Below are 18,358 nucleotides of genomic sequence, written 5' to 3' on the forward strand. Positions count from 1 at the left end.
ATCCATCTTTTAAAATAACTGTACTGTCTACCTAACGTTACAAATACCCTTCTAATCTACAATATATTACACAAATATCATTATCTTTATATCATATAATATTTTTTAGTCTTTTTATTTTTACTTTTACTATTCTCTAATATAATATTAATATTTTTAAAATTCCATGAAATAACAAATGAATATATAAATATGAAATAGAAGAAGTATCGTATATTAAGTATAATCAAATTTAGACAAGCCTAAGCACAATCCAAATTTTTAACCTAGTTAAGCTAGCTTGATTCAAAAAAATTTCGGCAGTAATTATTTTTTCCCGCTATATTTATAACCCCAAAACTAATTTTTATGCTCATTTGTCCTATTTAATTTTTTTTTTTTTTCACTTTACAACGAAAATATTCATACTTTTTAAAAATCAACCCTAATTATTATTTTAATTTATTTTCTAAAATCCTTCAAAAGAAAAAAAAGTATGTGAGACATTTACGGTCTACTTTTTACCCATCTTTTTTTAGACAGAGCTAATATGATATTGTATTAAATTAAATTTAATATTTTCCCGTCAAACACCTACCTGCCTATTTGTATCAGATCAAACGCCTATCCTACTCAAACTTTAATTTTTCGTAAACTCAAATCCAACAATCAACCCCAAGTCCAAACACAAGAACATTGAAGAAACAAGTATAACAGCGTTGTATCAAAGCTTCTTAGAGCATTCTACAGATATCGAAACAAGATCGAAGAAGAAAACGAAAAAAAAAAACACGGTCCGGAAGGCAAATAATCCTCTGAGTTCTAGAAATAATACACCAACACAATCAAACGACAACGGATAGGAATTACCGAAGAATGTAAGCATTCGATTTGGATCACGGCGAACATCAACGCGACCAAAAAATGCATCACGATGTGAAAAATGTCCAAATCTTTTTGGTCATCGACGCTTCACCGGGGTTGTTCTCATCGTATTCTTCACAGTCATCATCTTCTTCCTCGCCACCATGCAACGTGCTGTCCTGCCCGTCCTCGTCATTACACTCGTGAGTATTATTATCCACCTCGTTGGCCAATCCCATGTTCTCGGTTGTCTTCACGGCAGCAACGTCAGCACTTTCATCGTATTTGGCTGATGGTGTCTGAAACTGCATAGGAATGGTTTGCTCAGGTTAGAATCACGACATTGTTTCCAGATAAGAAATGGATTTTTTTTACCCTGACAACTCTATCGATCGAGATCCTTTGAGAGGTTCTACGGGACGTAATCTGAGCTAATTCCACGGGATCACCGCCATTGTGGCTCGTGGCTTCTTCTTGAGGTGCGGAAGTTATTTCATTCTCGCGTGATATAGTTGTATCGGCCACTTCTTTATCAGCTTGTACCTCGCTCTCGGTCAGAGTAGCTTCGGCTTTTCCCTTTCTGAAAAACAAACAGAAAATTTATACCGTTCCAGCCAGATGTAATAGGAAAAACTTAGAATATACACAACAGGCGCCAAGTGTAACTTTACAAGACATGGTATAAACTACGAAGAAATTCCGGAATTTAACTAACCAATACTTTCAATTGATAAAAAAAAATGATAATTTATCTAAATGCGAAGATATCAATGAAACCAACAGAATAATCACCTCAAACTACTTTTCGAATATGAAAAAAGTAGGCCGATTATAAGAAAATAACTAGATCCGATCGATAATAGACCTATGGCCAGCAGGGGGTTATGCGCTTTTATAGATTTTTCAGCCATTGTAGCAAATCTAGATTAATTGAAAATATTACCAACAACGGGAAATCAAATATCACCCGCGTAAAAAAAATCACAAGTAATTAGTCTAAAATCAACCTAGGCACTACAAGAAAATCACACTTCTGTAACGCAATTTTTTTATCTCTAAATTTACTTTTTGACGGAATTAGGGATGAATTCGTTAGCTACATGAACTTTAGGGATAAAATTTTCATTACAAATATGTTAGTTTTTAATAGTGAGGAAACAATATTGGCCGAGTTGTTAAAATTGGAGAATTTAAAACTTACGTCTTAGGGCGCCGGAGATTATACCGAGTCCTCCCGGGAGTTTGCACAGCCGTAGCAGCACCTGTTTGCCGCCTCTTTCTGCGATCGCCAGCTGTAATGCTTTCAGAACGTTCGTCACTGTCATAAGCATCCTCTGTCTCCGTCATTTTCGAAGAGCGTGTTCGCTTTCTGGGAACCGAACCAGTCGTTGCTTTCCCAGCAAGACTAGAATCTCCCCGGCTTTCCTCCCTTGTATCTTGCTCTTCATTCGTCTTTAAATCACCCGTTCTCCTCAAGAACGCTTCGGCATCTTCAACCACTGCCTTAACAGAACGTGTCCTGTGGATTGCATCCCCAGTTTTCCGACTGTACCCGCGCCGAGGATTCTTTAACTTTAATTGCTTGGTTTCGTCTCCAGCTTCTTTTGCTCCATAGTCGCCTTTGGGTGTCTCCGATTCTCCAGTAGTCCCGCCAGCTGGCTTGCTGGATTCTCCGAGAGTAGCATCGGCCAGCTCATCAGACAGGTTTTTAGGCAGCACTTCTTCGACAGTTTTGCTGTTGAAGATTCGCGGAGTACACTTCTTAAGAAGCCAAGAAATGCGCCCACCTGATCCGGAGGATTTTGGATCGTTCTCACCTGGAGATCTTTTAGCATTCGCTTTTTTGTAGGAAGCTACTTTTTCCAGTAAATCGTCTCCCAATGATTGAAGCGAAGACGTGTCCTTATCATCCAATTCCGTAATTTGAAGATCGGATACTAAATAGTCGCTCACCATATTCCCACAACTTTGGCAACTCTTCATTGTGTCAAGGAATGAAACAAATCGGTTCCTTTCCTTGATGAATTGCTGCCGTTGTAATTTCAGCATTTGGCTTAGAACACCGAGTTCGTTGATGTCCTTTTGCATTTCTTGCTGCTGCTCTTCAAGATGTCGCTTGTTCACGGAAATAGTCTGTCGGTCCTTCTCCAATCTGCTCCTGTCTGACCTCATATCTTCCATTTCCTTCTCGACGACTTCCTTCATGTGACTGATATCGTGCTGTTCTTTCTCAAATTTCTCCTCCATGGCTTTCTCTCTTTCCTGCATAATTCTCTCCAATTCCTCTTGCTTATTCTGCATATCGACCTCGAGATCCCTTTCACGAGTTTCGAAATCATTGATTAATTGGCTATGTTCGTTTTGAGCTTTTTCTGATAACACTGACCGCTCGTGCTTCATTGTGGCAGCAAAAGACTCCTTCTGGAGTGTAAGAGCCTCCAATTCTCTCTTAATATAATCCTCGGTTGCAACTTTGTCTTCTCGCAACTGCTTTTCTCCAGTGTGCTTTGCTTTCTCAATCGTCTCTTTCTCTCGTTCAAGTTGTTTTAAGTCTTGCGCAAGCTCTGATTTCTTTGCATCGAGGGTCTCCCATTCTTCCTCAAATTTATCCCTATCTTGCTTCAATGCATCCCTTTCCTTACCAAGCAAATCAATCTGATGCCGATACTTCTCAATCTCCTGTTTTAATTCCAGTATCAAGCGGTCGTGTTCCTTCCTCTCTTTGGCAGTAACACTAAGCTTTTCATCCTCACTTTGGATTTGCATTTCTTTCCGACTGATTTCAGCTTTCGTCTCCTCAATCTCTTCTTGAAGAGTGTGCAGGTTTTCTTTCTCTGAAGCTAGTTCTCTTCTAAGCATGTTTAGATTTTTCTCGTCTAACTTGATTGCTTTCTCTTTTTCCTTCAGGCCTTTCAACTTCGATTCGACGTCTTTCTCCTTCTCCTTAGACCGCTCCAACTTCTTTTCCAGAGCTTGCTCCTGTTTTTTCAACTTTTCCTCCAAATGGTTTATTTCGCTCTCCCTTTTATCCAACTCATTGTGTTTCACTTTCATCTCCTCCTCAAAAAATCTTCGTTTCTTCTCGAGTTCTGATTCAAATTCCTGCTGTTTTATGTCCAAGGCAGACTGGTGTCCATCAAGAAGGTTCTGGATCTCCACCTATAACGACAAACATTCCTAGAATTAGACGAGGCATCTTGAAAACAAGGAATTTCAAACCTAGACAAATCAACTCACTTTCTCTCTAGTGCTTAGCTTCTCAGTCAATGCATTTATCTCCTTCTCCTTCATCTCTAGATTGCGTCTGAGGGATTCGACCTTCTGCAGAGCAATAGACAAATCGATAATCAAAAGACAGTAAATGAATCTTTGTAAATAGGATGCAAGTAATTACTCACTTCCTCTTTCACAGATAAGTCAGCCAGTTTCTTATCAACATCATCTTGTTTTTTCTTCAGGGTCAAATTTTCCAACTCAACCTTCTTTTGTTCTTCGACAATTTCCTTCTCTTTATCCTTGAACACCCTGTTGAATTCATTCACTCTTTCCTCCCTCTCATTAATATCTCTCCGACCCTGACAAAGCCTTTCCTCCCCTTCTTGCAGCTTCTTTTCCCACTCCAGCATATCTTCTTTGTGCTTCCTAAAAGATGCTTCATGTGCATCCCGCCTGATAAAAAGATGAAAGAGAAATAAAGATACTGAGATTTACCAGCAAAATAACACTTGGTAAGATCAATAACATTAAGCATTAAGCATTAATCATTAATCATACTCGGAATTGAAGGACATCCGCTCCCTCTTAAGTACACTTTCACGCGTCTCAACCTCTTGCAATTTCCTTTCCAATTCTAAACTCCTCCTACTTGCCTCGGCAAGCTTCGAATCAGCAAGAAGCAACCTTTGTTGTATTTCCGATGATCTATCCTCAACTCCAGCCACCAGATCATTGGCATCAGCAAGCTTAGTCTCGGATTGTATTTTGATTTTGTCATGCTCCGAGTGTAGTTTACGCAGGGAACTCTCAAGCTGTGGATAGCAAGAATCCATCACTTTATCAGGACAATATGCATGGATGAGATTCACAACTAAGGAAATATTCAATTTAATTTATTCACACACATTGATATTATATATATGCAACAAACTGAAAATTGTTACCATACAACACAAAAATTTACACATCACTAAACATCGTGAACAACTTTAGGGCAACTACAGAAAATGAGAGTTGAAAGGATTGTTCCACTAGTCAGAAGCAATAAATCCAGTAAAACAAGTGCTTATCTGTGTGTTTACTTGGCATTACTTAATAGTTTTATGGAATATTAATAATATCAAGTTTATGTTTGCTTTGCATTGCTCCTAATTGTTTAATGTATTAATTATATCAAACTTTTCACTAAATATGAACATATAAGCAGGAATACCGACATTGTTAGTATTGAGATTTCTCAGAGAAACAATGAAATAGTCTACGATGAAAAATGTATTCGACAAAAAGACAGTAGAGACGATAATGATAGCAGCTGCATATTTAACAGATAATCAGAAAGAAGTGGAAGGCATTACCATTCAGTTGAGAGAAAAAAGATATTCTCAAAACAAACAATAAAAGGTGAGGTTTCATAGCAATGGCCTAACAAGAGTGTTATGAGAAAGATAGTCCTGTCCAAATTTGTTCAGGTTTAGTTAGATGTCCTCTACGCATTGGTGATAAGGAAGGAATGAACATACATCCATCTTCAAGAAAGAGCTAGGGTGCATAATCACAACTTAGACAAATTGGTCAGCATTAAAGTGCTAAAACATCATAAATTAGTGGCACGGGCAGAGAAAATTAGTACCTCAGACACGCATTGTCTCTCAACATCCAAAGCTTTTCTCAAATTTCCTTCCCTCTCCTCTACTTGTGTAATGGCCATTAAGTGAGCAGCCTTTTCACGCTTGATGACCTCCTGCACTTCTAGAATAGCTTCCTGAAGTTCGTCATTCTTTGAAGCCCACTCTTTTTTCTCAATTAGGAGTAATCCCATGTTATATTGGTAGTCAAATAGCTGCCAAGAAGATATTAGAATTGAAATCAGAGTCACATCTTCCCAATATCCTTCAAATAAAGACAAATTAAATCAAAAGTGCATTGAGTAATATATTGGAACAAGTAGAACATCCAAACCATGCTTGTTGGCAGCCAAATCTCACAGGCTAGAACATCTTCAATATGTTATATTTCCCACTTGGTCTTCCCCAAAAAGACAAAAAGGACGCAATAGATGAAAAATTTTCTCAGCTTGGGCACGGAAAGGTACTAATATGCCAACAGCAGAAATGCTAGCACTTAAAGAGACTCTTAAATTTAGATTATTTATGCTTGCACCCACACTCACGCCACAAAGATGACCAAACAGATAGTAAGAAAGGCGTGCTAAGACTTATAGAACAAACTCTAAAAAGCCAAATTTTTTGGATACACAAAGCTGCATTTTAAATGCAGATAGTGAGTCAACCTTCATTCACTCATCATATAATTTTATTCCCTCTTGATACCAAAAGCTACTGATCTTACAACGATCTTTGAATTATCATTTCTTTTCTTTTTTTCATATGTTTTCACTTTTCTCCTCAAACTCCAGCTCAACTAAACAAAGTCTTAATCCAGAATACTTGGACAAATAAGCAAAATATTAAAGGAAGAAAGATTAGAAATGTTACATAATAAAAATGGAGGCGCACTCGAAAGAATACGAGCCACTTCCATTACCACAATATGTATCAATCCTTAGGTTCAACAACAAAAATAATATGTAGGTAAAAAGTCTATCAGACTTCACATCCTCTGAAACAGTATCCTTTAATATCATACTAGGATTGTAGTGAACAAGTTGCACCATCATCAAACAAATTTGTCCTACTTGTTAACTGGTATATTTCCAAATGAACAATCTTCATTATACCAATTTCTAAACCCACCCTTCAGGCTAGCAATACTCAAATTTGCATCTGTCCTGACAAAGACTTAAGATTTGCAATTACAAACCTAATAGTTTGTCCAACAAAAATTTTGTAATGTTTTTTGTCTAACATGCTCATATCTATCTATCTATATATATAGCAAATTTTTTCACATAACCATAAATTACACAAAGTGAAAATAAACCAAAATAAAGAGAACCTGTGACTAAAAATCAAATATTAGAAATTTTCGCTGAAGTCCAAAAGAATGCCTTTATTTCCTCTCACCTCTTTTTCGAGCTTTTGAACCCTCTCCGACAACGCCTGGCGATCCCGTCTCTCGAATTCAGCCTCATCCAACAGCCCCACCTCCTTGAACCTCCTCCAATCCTCCATATTCTCCACCTCATTTCTATTCCCAATATCGTTCAACAAACCTGTCGGCGGCGGCGGAGGGCCGTCAACAATGGCCACCCGCTTATCCTTCCCAGTAGGGTTCGGCGTGCCACGCACCTCACTCTTTGGTGCTATTGACAGCCCTGGAAACGGCCTTTTCGGAGTAAACATCGCTGCTTGGATGTATGGATTCAATTCCCCGAATTGGTTCCACTTCCCGAAGAGATTGGAGGAAACCCTAATTCGTGAATTGTGAACGATTGGGACTCAAAAAACAATGGGGGGTAATTTCAGAATTTAAACGTTAACGGTTACGGGTAGTTGCACGGAGAAAAGCAACGGGACAATTGTCGGAATATTCAACCGCCGGCGATCGGAATATTCGAACGTCGCTTTATAGAAACGAAGCGCGAGTGAAGAATATCTCTGTCGCCGCGGAGCACTAGACCCCTTATACCGTTAGATGCTAAGGGTGTGTTTGTTTCTGAGTTTAGTTTTTTGGCTTTGTATTTTTAAATAGTAAAATATTTAATTTGAATAATTGTTTGATACGATGTTTTGAATATAAAATAAATTTTTAATATAATATAAAAAAAATAATTGTTTAATTTGATATTTTTTTAAAAAAAAATATTAAATAGTAAAAATATGTAATAAAAATTACAAAAGAACACAATCTTAGATGATATCTTGGAATTACATATTTACCCTTGGATGTGATTCTTCCTAGGGTGTGTTTGTTTGGGGATTGAATTTTAAATACACTATTCATCCTTTTTTTTTCAAAAAATATCAAATATTTTTCATTTTTGTATTATATTAAAAATCAATTTTACATTCAAAATATCACAATCAATACTTATTTATATCATTTCATACAATTATTCAAATTCAAAATTTTTACTATTCAAATCTTAACTCAAAATCCAATATCCCAAACAAGTGTGTTTGCTTGATGTGATTCTTCTTAGAGTATGTTTGTTTGTCAGCTATTGAATTTTGATTTAGGATTTAAACGGTTAGATTTATTTATTTAAATAGTTATATAATGTGATATAAATAAGTATTAGAATAATTATTTGAATATAAAATTAATTTTTAATAGTATAAAAAAATTATGTGTTTAATTTGGTATTTTAAAAAAATAATAATAAAAATTGTAAAAAGTTTAATAAACTAACACACCCTATATTTTGATTATGTATTTTTTTTTTCTCTTTAATTTTTAATGTGTTATTAAAATATTTATTTTTATTACTTTAAATTATTAAAAAAAGAATTACTTTCTGTTTTTCCTTGCTATATAATTATTTTTAACAAAAAGTTATACTATAATATAGAATATGTCATTTCAAAAATTACATGTTATATTAAAATTTTCTGTAAAAAATAAATAAGTCTATTTTTAATGACAAAATGGGATATTTTAGGGTGTGTTTGTTTGGGGGTTTGGATTTTGAATTGGAATTTGAATAGTAAAAATTCGATGTGATATAAATAGGTGTTGATGCGATGTTTTGAATGTAAAATTAATTTTTAATATAATATAAAAAATAAAAAATAGGTGTTTGATTTGATATTTTTTAGTAAAAAAAATTGGATGAATAGTGTAAATTTAATCCAATCCCCCCAAACAAACACACCCTTAATGTACTAGTTTATAATCCCTATATACATGGGTATTTTAATACTAATATATTATGTTATTTTTTCTGTTCTAAAAGAGTTTGTTTTATATTATTTTTTTTTTAAGACCCACGGTCACAAGTCCAATCTCTATACCATCGGGTCATTCCTTACAAATTTGTTTTAAGTTAATTTAATAATATGTTATATGTCCTGCACTAAAAGGATTTTTAAAATCTTGTAGTAAATAAAAAAAATACTAATATTTTATTGATTAGTAAAAGTACATAAATTTTTTTTGATATTTTTACCTTTTAATTTTACATATATATTAATTATATGTGTAATAATATATTTTTGTATTATATAAAATTAAAAGTCTTTTGGTATGAATGTATAAATAGTTTTATTAAAATTAAAAAATAAATACTTTAAACTTAGACAAATAATTTTAATGTAGTTGTGCATTTTAAATTTCAAATAATAAATAAATATCTATCATATTTTAAATAAGTATGCATAAGCTACAAAGTGATTTTTTTTAAAATAGATCCAATTTATCATTTTATTGGAATTGCATTCTTGTTGCTAACCTAATCTACCATCAATAAGTTTGATTTGAATGTTTGGAATTTGTTGGCTTCGAAAAACGATTAATTTCCGCATAGCCAGACAGTCTGCAAACATCAATTAAAATTCAATAGAAAAACTAGTCCTTCTGTCCTATATCTGTGATAAAATATAAATAAATGTAAAATGACTAAATTAACCCTAATAGTATTGTATGATATAAAAATAATGACATTTGTGCAATATATTGTAAATTAGAAAGATATTTGTAATGTTAGGTAGACGATACAATTACTAAAAAATAAAATGGATACTTTGTTATGAGACGGACCAAAATGAAAAAAATGAATAGACTGTTAAGGGACGGAGGGAGTCTAGCAACAAACTTAATGCTAATAAAATCATATTTGATCGACCTAAGTCGGTTTGATCCGATTAATAAAAAAATTTTGTACTATTAGAAATAATTCTTAAATTGTTAGCGAAAGCGAATACAATAATTAAACAAACTTTCAGCCATAGCTAAAATTTCATAATTTTTTTTTGTAAGCTCAATTTGTTTTTCATGGAATATGATTATTTCTGCCTAATTGAGCAAGATTGGGATCTACACCAATAATTACATATACCAATGATTACTGATTTATTTTTTTTTAAAAAAATAAAATTATATATATTTTTTTTTCAAAAAAAATAATATATTACACATATTTATTATTTTTATATTATTTATATATTTTTTTATACATCACAATATATATATATTCAAACTATTTCACAAAATAAACACACCTATTTCGAAAACTATTGAAACTAAAACAATATGTTTGGTTTGTAATTTTTGTGTATTGTAATTTAATTTACGGTTTTTATTTTTTATTTTTTATTTTTTTGTGATTGTAAAGCAAAATTACCATTATTCAAATTGTACACTTTTTAATAAAAATTTACTATTACAAAATATAATATCAAAAATTTATTTAAATAAAAATTTAAATTAATTTCAAATTACAATTATACAAACTCATGTTTTATCTGAACAAATAGTATATATTTAAGGAGAATAAAATTGCATATACTTATAAGAAAAGCTTTTTTTTTTAGAAAAAAAATACAATAAAAAAATATCCAAAACAAACTCATATATATATATATTAAAAAAAAAAAAAAAAAAAAACAATAATACGTGGTTTTTTTGTCAAGTTTTTTTTTTAATAATAATAGTGTAAAAAGGGATAGTACATGTTTCTTCACATATGATTCATTTATATTTTAAATAAATGTATTCATTTTAAATATTTAATAAATATAAATTAATTTAATTAAAATTTTAATTTCTTGTTATGATTTATTCAAAATTTATTTATTTATATTCACTCTCCGTCTCATTGAAAGGTTACCATTTTCTATTTTTGTTCATCCCAAAACAAGGTTGTCATTTCCTAATTCACTAATTGTACTACCTACTTAACATAATAAATACCCTTTCAACTTATAGTATATTACATAAATGTCATTGCTTTTATATTACACCATACTAATAAGGGTATTTTTGTCTTTTTACGACAATCCAATATAATACTAATATTAAAAAATTTACGTGCAAAAAGCAAATGTCACCCTTCCAACGGGAATGAGGGAGTATTATATATATATATATTTCTCTAATAAATAAATATTTTTATCTATATTTTAAAATATTCATTTTTTATAAAATTACTTTTAAATTACATATAACTAAATAAATATATATTTTATTTATTTATTTTTGTGTCATCTAAATTTATTCTCATTTTTTTTTAGTAAAAAAAAATGCTCTCACCAACACAAATATGGTGCAACATTTATTTTCGACACAAAAATTTAGGTAAGTAGTATTAATAATTTGGGAATTAAGTGATAGGATAAGAGTAAGAGAAATGTATATTTATTTGAGTGATGCGATGAAATTAAATGTAAAGTAGAAATTAAATATATTTAATTATTTCCGTAAATCCTGATACCACTTGTAACGAAAAGAAGGTTCCTCCTCGTCTAACAATTCTCGACACTCACGAGAAACTTGCTAGTACAACCTCGTACACAACTCCATTATAAGTTAGAAAATAAGAACACTACAAGATGCACCTGACAAGATAGAGTATATACTTAGCAAATTCGGATAAACTATATCCAATGGTTAGACACCGACTCGGTCAAATGGACAATCTCGGTACTTCTAGAGCAGAGAATAAATATATTTATTTCTTTTTTTTTTATGAGGTGGGAACCCGCAACCGCTATATTTATTTTATATGTTAGATATATTACAGGATGTTTAGAATAAACAAAAATAACATGTTGGAGTGTTTGATACGGAGGAAATACTTTTTTTTTTATTTACTTTAAAAAATAAAAGTTCATATTTTTATTTATTTTTATTAAAATTCGTGACTAATAGTATATTTTTTTCAATATCTTTTGATAAAGAAACACATACTCCATCTCCCATCTGTCACTTAACAAACTATCTACTTTGGTTTATCCCATAAGAAAGTATCATTTTTTTTTAATAATTGTATTATATATATAACATTACAAATATTTTTACAACTTAGATTACACAAATCTCATTACATTTATATCACATAACACTAATAATACTCACTTCGTCATCCAAATTTATTATCACTTTCATTTTTTTTTTTGTCATCCAAATTTATTTCCGTTTCATTTTTTTATTAAAAAGTTAAACTTTTTCTGTTTTTCCTTTATCCAAAAAAATAAAAATTTCTATTTTTACATATTTTTTTAAAATTTGTGTCCGATTAAATGAGTATATATCGAGATAATATTAATATATTTTAAACCCAGTACAAAAAACAAAAAGACACCTATACGGAAAAATAATATTTATAAAAATAATTTCTTAATTATTAAATTTAAAAATAAGTAATTATTATTGATAATATTATTATTATTATATTAATATATGCAATATTGATTGTGTGGGGCGGGGGGGGGAGGGTAGGGGTAAGGAAAGGCGTGGCAACTTTGCCCTTTCTTTCACTTCGGAAATTCTCATAGAAAAAGAAAACGTCAACATTTATTGCCTCTCTCTCTCTCTCTCTAACTCTACTTTCCCCACCGTCTCCCGATTTCCTTTCTCTCTCTATATATATATACGGTGCGGCCCTACCCCTAGGATTCCTGGCCGGATTGAAGTCCTGCAACAGTGGGGATGGCGGTGGAGGGTTCATCCGCGGCGGCATCTGCTAGATCTGGAGGACCCGGTGGGGCATCCGCGAATTCCTACATCGGCAGCTTGATTAGCCTCACTTCCAAGAGCGAGATCAGATACGAAGGCATACTCTACAACATCAACACCGAAGAGTCCAGCATCGGCTTGTGCAACGGTGAGAACTTTCAGATTACTGCAAGCGTTTTTTTTTTTTTTTTAATGTTGTTGATGTTTTTGCGTTCCGATTTTTCCTGACTAATTTGGATGCTCTTGGCTTTGTTTGATTTTGCTTTAGCTGTCTCAATTATCGTTTGTTTATTGTGTATTTGTGTGTGGGCGTAATTTTATTGATTGTTAGTTTTTGTTAGGGTTTTTAGTTCGAACGGCGCTAGGCCATGATTGCGTTTTGTGATTATGGTGACTGGTTGATAATGACTGTTTTTACAAGTTCTTTATTTTTGATGGAATTTCGTTTTATGCGATTAGGAAATGCTCGTAGAGATATTTATCGCCATTATGTGTTCCATCTTAATGAAGTTGTTGAATTTTCGATTGTTCTGCCCTTGGAATTTTCTGAGTTTGTTTGAATTCTGTGAATGATTGTTGCTAATTTCATGCTATTCAGGATGTGCAACGGTTTGGGGAGTGTTACCATTTAGCATAGCAAAATTTAGATTTCGATAGGCATTTGTAATGGATGATTCAAATTAACTGCAATTCTGAGTATGTGAGGAAGTAAGTTTGAGCTTTTTAAAAATCCCCAATCAATATGAAATCATACTCATTAATCAGCTGCAGTGTTGCGAAAATGATGCTTTGGCTATATGCCTCAGACTATGTTGGGCTGTTTTCGAATTAGAATGGTAGTTGTGAGCTTCATTTGGATGCTCCATGATTGCTTTTTTTTTATTTCACAATAACGTCTTACAAGGTCCAATTTCTTTTCTTGTGTGACACTCTTGGTGTAAACTAAGGAAATGCCTTGAAACTACTTTGTGCCAGTGAGATCGTTTGGAACAGAAAGACGGAATAAGGATGGCCCACAAGTCCCTCCTAGCGACAAAATCTATGAATACATACTATTTAGAGGAAGCGACATCAAGGTATGTGTTGGAACTTTCATACTTTATTTGTTCTGAACTATTTTGGTTGTTTCGAATATTGCCAATTTTTCGTCTCTGTTTTTTTTTTCCGTTAAAGATCACCTGGTTTTGGCTTATATGTTGATTTTCCGTTATTCCAAACACGTGAAATTAATATGAATAGTTTTAATCAAGCAATTTCCATAAATGTTGCAATATTAATAAAAGCGCGGGGATTTTCTTTTTTGGCTTGTTCCCTTTCCTCTATTTTCCTAATTCATTTGGAGCCTATGGAGCATGTGGCATTTGTTTTGTCAACGTAGCAAAAGCCTACACCAATAGTAGATGCAATCTTGCTTCTGCATACTACTCATTGTCACTTATCATGTTTATATTCTATTAGCAAATTTAATATTTTTTCCGTATAATTTTCTGCTACCATAATGCAAAATCTATTTTTTGCAGGATTTACAAGTAAAAGCTTCTCCACCAGTACAAACTACACCATCCATAAACAGCGATCCTGCAATTATCCAGGCAAGTAATACAACAACTATAGTAATAATGTCGTTTATCTCTATTTAACCTAACCAATCGTAAATCTGGTGCAGTCTCATTATCCTCGCCCTGCAGCCCCACCCACAACCTTGCCTCCAGCCCCAACCGGGGGAGCTTTAGGCGATCTTGGTTCTCATTCTACTCAAACCGGACTTCCCGGTTCAAATTTTCAAAGCGGCGTACCTTTATATCAACCTGGAGGAAACTTGAATTCGTGGGGACCTGCTCCACCAAATGCTAACAATAGTGGAATGGCCGTACCTATGTATTGGCAGGGATTTTACGGCGCACCCAGTGGGCTACCTCAATTGCCTCAACAGTCATTGCTCCGACCACCTCCTGGCTTGTCGATCCCTCCTTCCATGCAGCAGATGCAATTTTCTGGTTTCAATACATCTTTGCCGACAACAGGATCGAGTGTTCCCGGTTCTGGTTTGCCAGATTATCCTTCTTTGGTTCCCAACAACACAAGTGCCGCTAGTTTAACATCCAGTACCTTACCGGCTTCATCTCTGCCTTTGAATGTCCCGCCGCTATCTTCTGTGTCCTTACCTGCATCTGAAACAACCAATCTGTTGCCGAACAAGCCTCTCGCCCCTACCATCCCATCATCAGTGCAAAACTCTAGCTTGCCACCATTGTCTGCGCTTTCTACTTCTTCGGTTCCTGATAGTGTGGGAATGCCTCCAATTGGTAACAAATCTAGTGCAGCTCCTGGTCCGGTGGCTTTACCTCAGGCGACTGCGTCTCAGACAGTAACATCTGCTTCTGGAACTTCCGGTTCTGTTGTTATGGAATCACTGACACCTTCACTTATAACCCCGGGCCAGCTGCTGCAGCCTGGACCTTCTACGGCTTCTGCACCCCAACCTTCACAGACAGCAATGCATAAAGATGTGGAAATTGATCATGTGTCGCCAACGCTTTCGGTGCCTGTGGCAACTGAAGCTCAACCTCCAATCTTGCCATTGCCCCCGAGCACAAGAGCTTACAAGGTTGTCTTTTCTATTCACATTATGTATGCTGGAGTGTTTTTTGCAAATCCTTCATTTATTAAGCATGTTCTTCGAAATTTTTGAGTTTTATCATTATTATTTATTATTGGCTAGAACTTGGGTTCATTTAATAGTATGTTGCGCCGCCTTTCATGGGACAAAGACCATATTGAATGTCGAAAGGTTTTTTTAGCAACTTAGAAAAATCTTAAGATTAGGTACTGCCACGTTGGGGCTTTAAAACCTTAACTGGAAAAACTCCCTGATATAGTTATTCAGCTAGGTATTTGATAATATTACGATTCTAGCTTTTTGTCTTAAATGAGATTAGGACTATTATTTATTGTTTTTCTCTCAGAAACAAAAAGTTAAACCTTTCACTTTTCTTGTCAACTAAACTTCATTCCAAATTTGCTGTTGAATGCTTACGTAATAAATTGTTATGGATATATGTTTTATCTTCTTGTTCTTTCAGCCCAATGCAGGTACTTATCACATGCGAAATCATTATAGAGGGCGTGGTGGAAGAGGACTTGGGGTAACAACTTTTTCTATTTTATAAGTTGTCTTTCCCTCATCATGTATTATATGCACTAATTTATTTCGACACCTGATTGACATCTTTTTAATAAATATTCTTTATAAACCTATGTGAGTTCCATCACTTAGTCCTCAACTATTGTGTATGTCCTAGGAGTTACAATATGATTGCAATAGCAGCTTTTTTTTTTTTAAATACTTTGTAGCAGTTATCGCAGTCAATTAATATAATGTTCTCCTTGCAACCTATTTTTTGCGCTAAGTTATGGAATTTTGAAGGTGTATTATTTCTATTAACATAAGATCCTTTTACACGACACTTCAATTTACCTGTCCCGTATATAGCGGGGCCTGCTTATTGATTCACTGAAGAGATTAGTTCCTTCTGTAACTTTATCAAACGATTTCACCTTAGTAGGCCCTTCAATGAATGGTTGGGTTAAAAACATAGCTAATTTCCTACTAGAAGTTCCCAGCAATGAATGTTGTGTATTATTTGTTATGCTTCCTCTTTATTTAAATCTGCTGACAGTTTGAACATGTGTTAAATTTTTGCCTGGCAGATGTCACGCCCCGTGACGGAATTCGCAGAAGAATTTGATTTTATGGCTATGAATGAGAAGTTCAAAAAGGACGAAGTTTGGGGTCACTTGGGAAAAAGTAACAGATCCAAATCGAAAGATAAAGAAGGAAATGGAAGTGACAGTGAAGAAGAGATACCCGACGAGGATGACAGCGAATTGCCGAAGATCAAGTCCAAGGTAACCATAGCTAGGCACATGTTTCCTGATTTATTATCGACAATTTGTAATAAGAACTTCACCATTTACGTGCAAATTTTCAGGCTGTCTACAACAAGGATGACTTCTTCGATTCCCTGTCTTGCAATTCGCTCGACAACAATCCCAATCATGGTAGAACTCGGTATTCGGAGCAAATGAAGTTGGACACTGAGGTATGTCTGAGTCAGTACTATTTGGTTACCAATTGGATTTTATCATTTTAAATTGAAAGTTAGGTTGGTGGGAATTTATTCAATTGATATTTGATTTATGATTCCTAATTCTCCCTCCGTCTCCACTTGAATGTACTTTTTTGGGTTACTGTATTAAATTAAAAGGTAATAGTATTTTATTGATCAATTGAAGTGTATTAGAAGTTTTGATTATATACAAATCAATTGTATGTGTACTTGTATATTTGTAATTTAAGTAACAGATAAAAGTATTTTGGTATTAGTGAATGATTATTTTTATTGAGCAAAAATAGAAAGATTTTGAATTCGTTCTATAATATTTGTGAAAAAGTTAAAACTAAACACTCTTTTAGAATTTGCTGACATAATTTCCGGTGGATGCAGACGTTTGGTGATTTTTCGAGGTACCATGGCGGTCGCGGTGGGCGTGGCCCAGGTCGCGGTGGCGGTCGGTTCCGTGGTTCATACTACGGAAGGGGTAACGGCGGATACAACAGCTACCATATGGGTAGGGGCCGCGGCGGCCGTGGCATGCCGGGCCGTGCTTCCTAAACCAGTCGGGAATCGATTTTTAATTTTTATGCAAAAAAGCGGATCGGGATTGCAACGGTACTTGCTTTAGAACTTTACCCTTTATGTCTATGAATTTCTGTTTCGATTATGTGTGTGAAACCGAGAGAAAGTTAGATATGCGACGGTATATGATCTTTTGTTGCCGCCCTGCCCTGATCGAACCTTTCTTCCGCCTTGTCCCCCGTTTGTTCGTTTATTTGATGTTTCGGGTAAAAAATACGGGTCTGAGTCGATATATTTCCCATTCCGTTGGTTTGGGTTTTCGTCGGGAGGCTGTGTAAAAGTAGAATGATGTGTAGTATGTGTTGTTGGAAGGTAAGAAGGGTAAAAGGGCAGTGGCTAGTGAAGTTGTGTGATGAATTCTTGTTATGATCGATCTTTGCTTGCATATTTCTTTCTTGGGATTTTTGCAAATTTTGTGCCTTTGTTAGGATTGGATTGATTTTTTGGGAATGGGATTTGATTTTAATGTAGAAATCAAATTAAATAGGTGGTTAATTTGATGTAGTAAATGTTTAATAAGGTTATGATTGATTTAATAGTTTTGGAGAAGAAAATTGAAATTTGATAGATAGGGATGGAATTGTCTTTATTGACACAATTTGGCTATTGCAAATAGTCCCATTGAGACTGTAGGGATGTGTTTTTTATTTTACTACACATTTTTACTATTTATATATATATATATATATTCAAAAACATATCAAATTAAATATATATAATTTTATATTTAAAACTTTATATTAATATTTATTTATATAAATATCACATGAAACTACTATTCAAAATTATTTTTTTATTGTTAAAAAATTTAAATTCAGAAACTCATGCCCACAAACATACATACTCTAGAAAATTAAGGATATTTTAATTTTGGTTATGTATATATATACCGTAATTATCAATATGTATTTTATTATTCAAAATTAAAAATATTTATAATTCACTTGTATTTACAACAAAATCCAGCTTTTTATTTAATCTACTGTAAATTTCTCGCCTAATTGTCTAATATTTTGTTTTTTTTA

The 18,358-nt window shown here is 33.7% G+C and overlaps 2 protein-coding genes across 3 annotated transcripts; one reads left to right on the forward strand and one right to left on the reverse strand.

Annotated features, from left to right (window-relative positions):
* Positions 1-657: 657 nt before the first annotated feature.
* On the reverse strand, positions 658-7,659 carry LOC127261723 (nuclear matrix constituent protein 1-like). Of its 2 annotated transcripts, none has more exons than XM_051290071.1 (8): positions 7,083-7,659; positions 5,690-5,899; positions 4,618-4,871; positions 4,242-4,512; positions 4,081-4,164; positions 2,045-4,002; positions 1,225-1,423; positions 658-1,148 (listed from the first exon to the last, which is right to left on the reverse strand). In XM_051290071.1, exons 1-8 carry the CDS (start codon positions 7,359-7,361, stop codon positions 909-911), a joined length of 3,495 nt encoding a protein of 1,164 aa, XP_051146028.1. In that variant the 5' UTR covers positions 7,362-7,659; the 3' UTR covers positions 658-908. The 2 variants fall into 2 exon arrangements, with proteins under 2 accessions (XP_051146028.1, XP_051146027.1); XM_051290070.1 differs by having other exon boundaries at positions 1,219-1,423.
* A 4,793-nt stretch (positions 7,660-12,452) lies between these two features.
* LOC127261728 (protein decapping 5-like) lies at positions 12,453-17,745 on the forward strand. The gene is made up of 8 exons (XM_051290075.1): positions 12,453-12,781; positions 13,609-13,709; positions 14,154-14,225; positions 14,300-15,241; positions 15,717-15,779; positions 16,345-16,542; positions 16,626-16,736; positions 17,142-17,745. The coding sequence occupies exons 1-8, from the start codon at positions 12,607-12,609 to the stop codon at positions 17,307-17,309; spliced, it is 1,830 nt and encodes a 609-aa protein (XP_051146032.1). The 5' UTR covers positions 12,453-12,606; the 3' UTR covers positions 17,310-17,745.
* The last annotated feature ends 613 nt before the right edge of the window (positions 17,746-18,358 follow it).

The sequence above is a fragment of the Andrographis paniculata genome, unplaced genomic scaffold (genome assembly GCF_009805555.1).
Source record: "Andrographis paniculata isolate CXL003 unplaced genomic scaffold, ASM980555v1 Contig64END, whole genome shotgun sequence".
Classification (NCBI taxonomy): Eukaryota; Viridiplantae; Streptophyta; class Magnoliopsida; order Lamiales; family Acanthaceae; genus Andrographis; species Andrographis paniculata.

What these genes read in the sequence shown, in the direction of transcription:
- LOC127261723 (XM_051290070.1), bottom strand. Translation starts at nt 7,361, where the DNA reads ATGTTTACTCCGAAAAGGCCGTTTCCAGGGCTGTCAATAGCACCAAAG. An exon ending in TTCAAAAGCTCGAAAAAGAG is followed by an intron (nt 5,900 to 7,082) that starts GTGAGAGGAAAT and finishes TCTTCTTGGCAG; the next exon opens with CTATTTGACTACCAATATAA. An exon ending in CGGATGTCCTTCAATTCCGA is followed by an intron (nt 4,513 to 4,617) that starts GTATGATTAATG and finishes TCTTTTTATCAG; the next exon opens with GCGGGATGCACATGAAGCAT.
- LOC127261728 (XM_051290075.1), top strand. Translation starts at nt 12,607, where the DNA reads ATGGCGGTGGAGGGTTCATCCGCGGCGGCATCTGCTAGATCTGGAGGA. An exon ending in GCGATCCTGCAATTATCCAG is followed by an intron (nt 14,226 to 14,299) that starts GCAAGTAATACA and finishes AATCTGGTGCAG; the next exon opens with TCTCATTATCCTCGCCCTGC. An exon ending in CGAGCACAAGAGCTTACAAG is followed by an intron (nt 15,242 to 15,716) that starts GTTGTCTTTTCT and finishes TTGTTCTTTCAG; the next exon opens with CCCAATGCAGGTACTTATCA.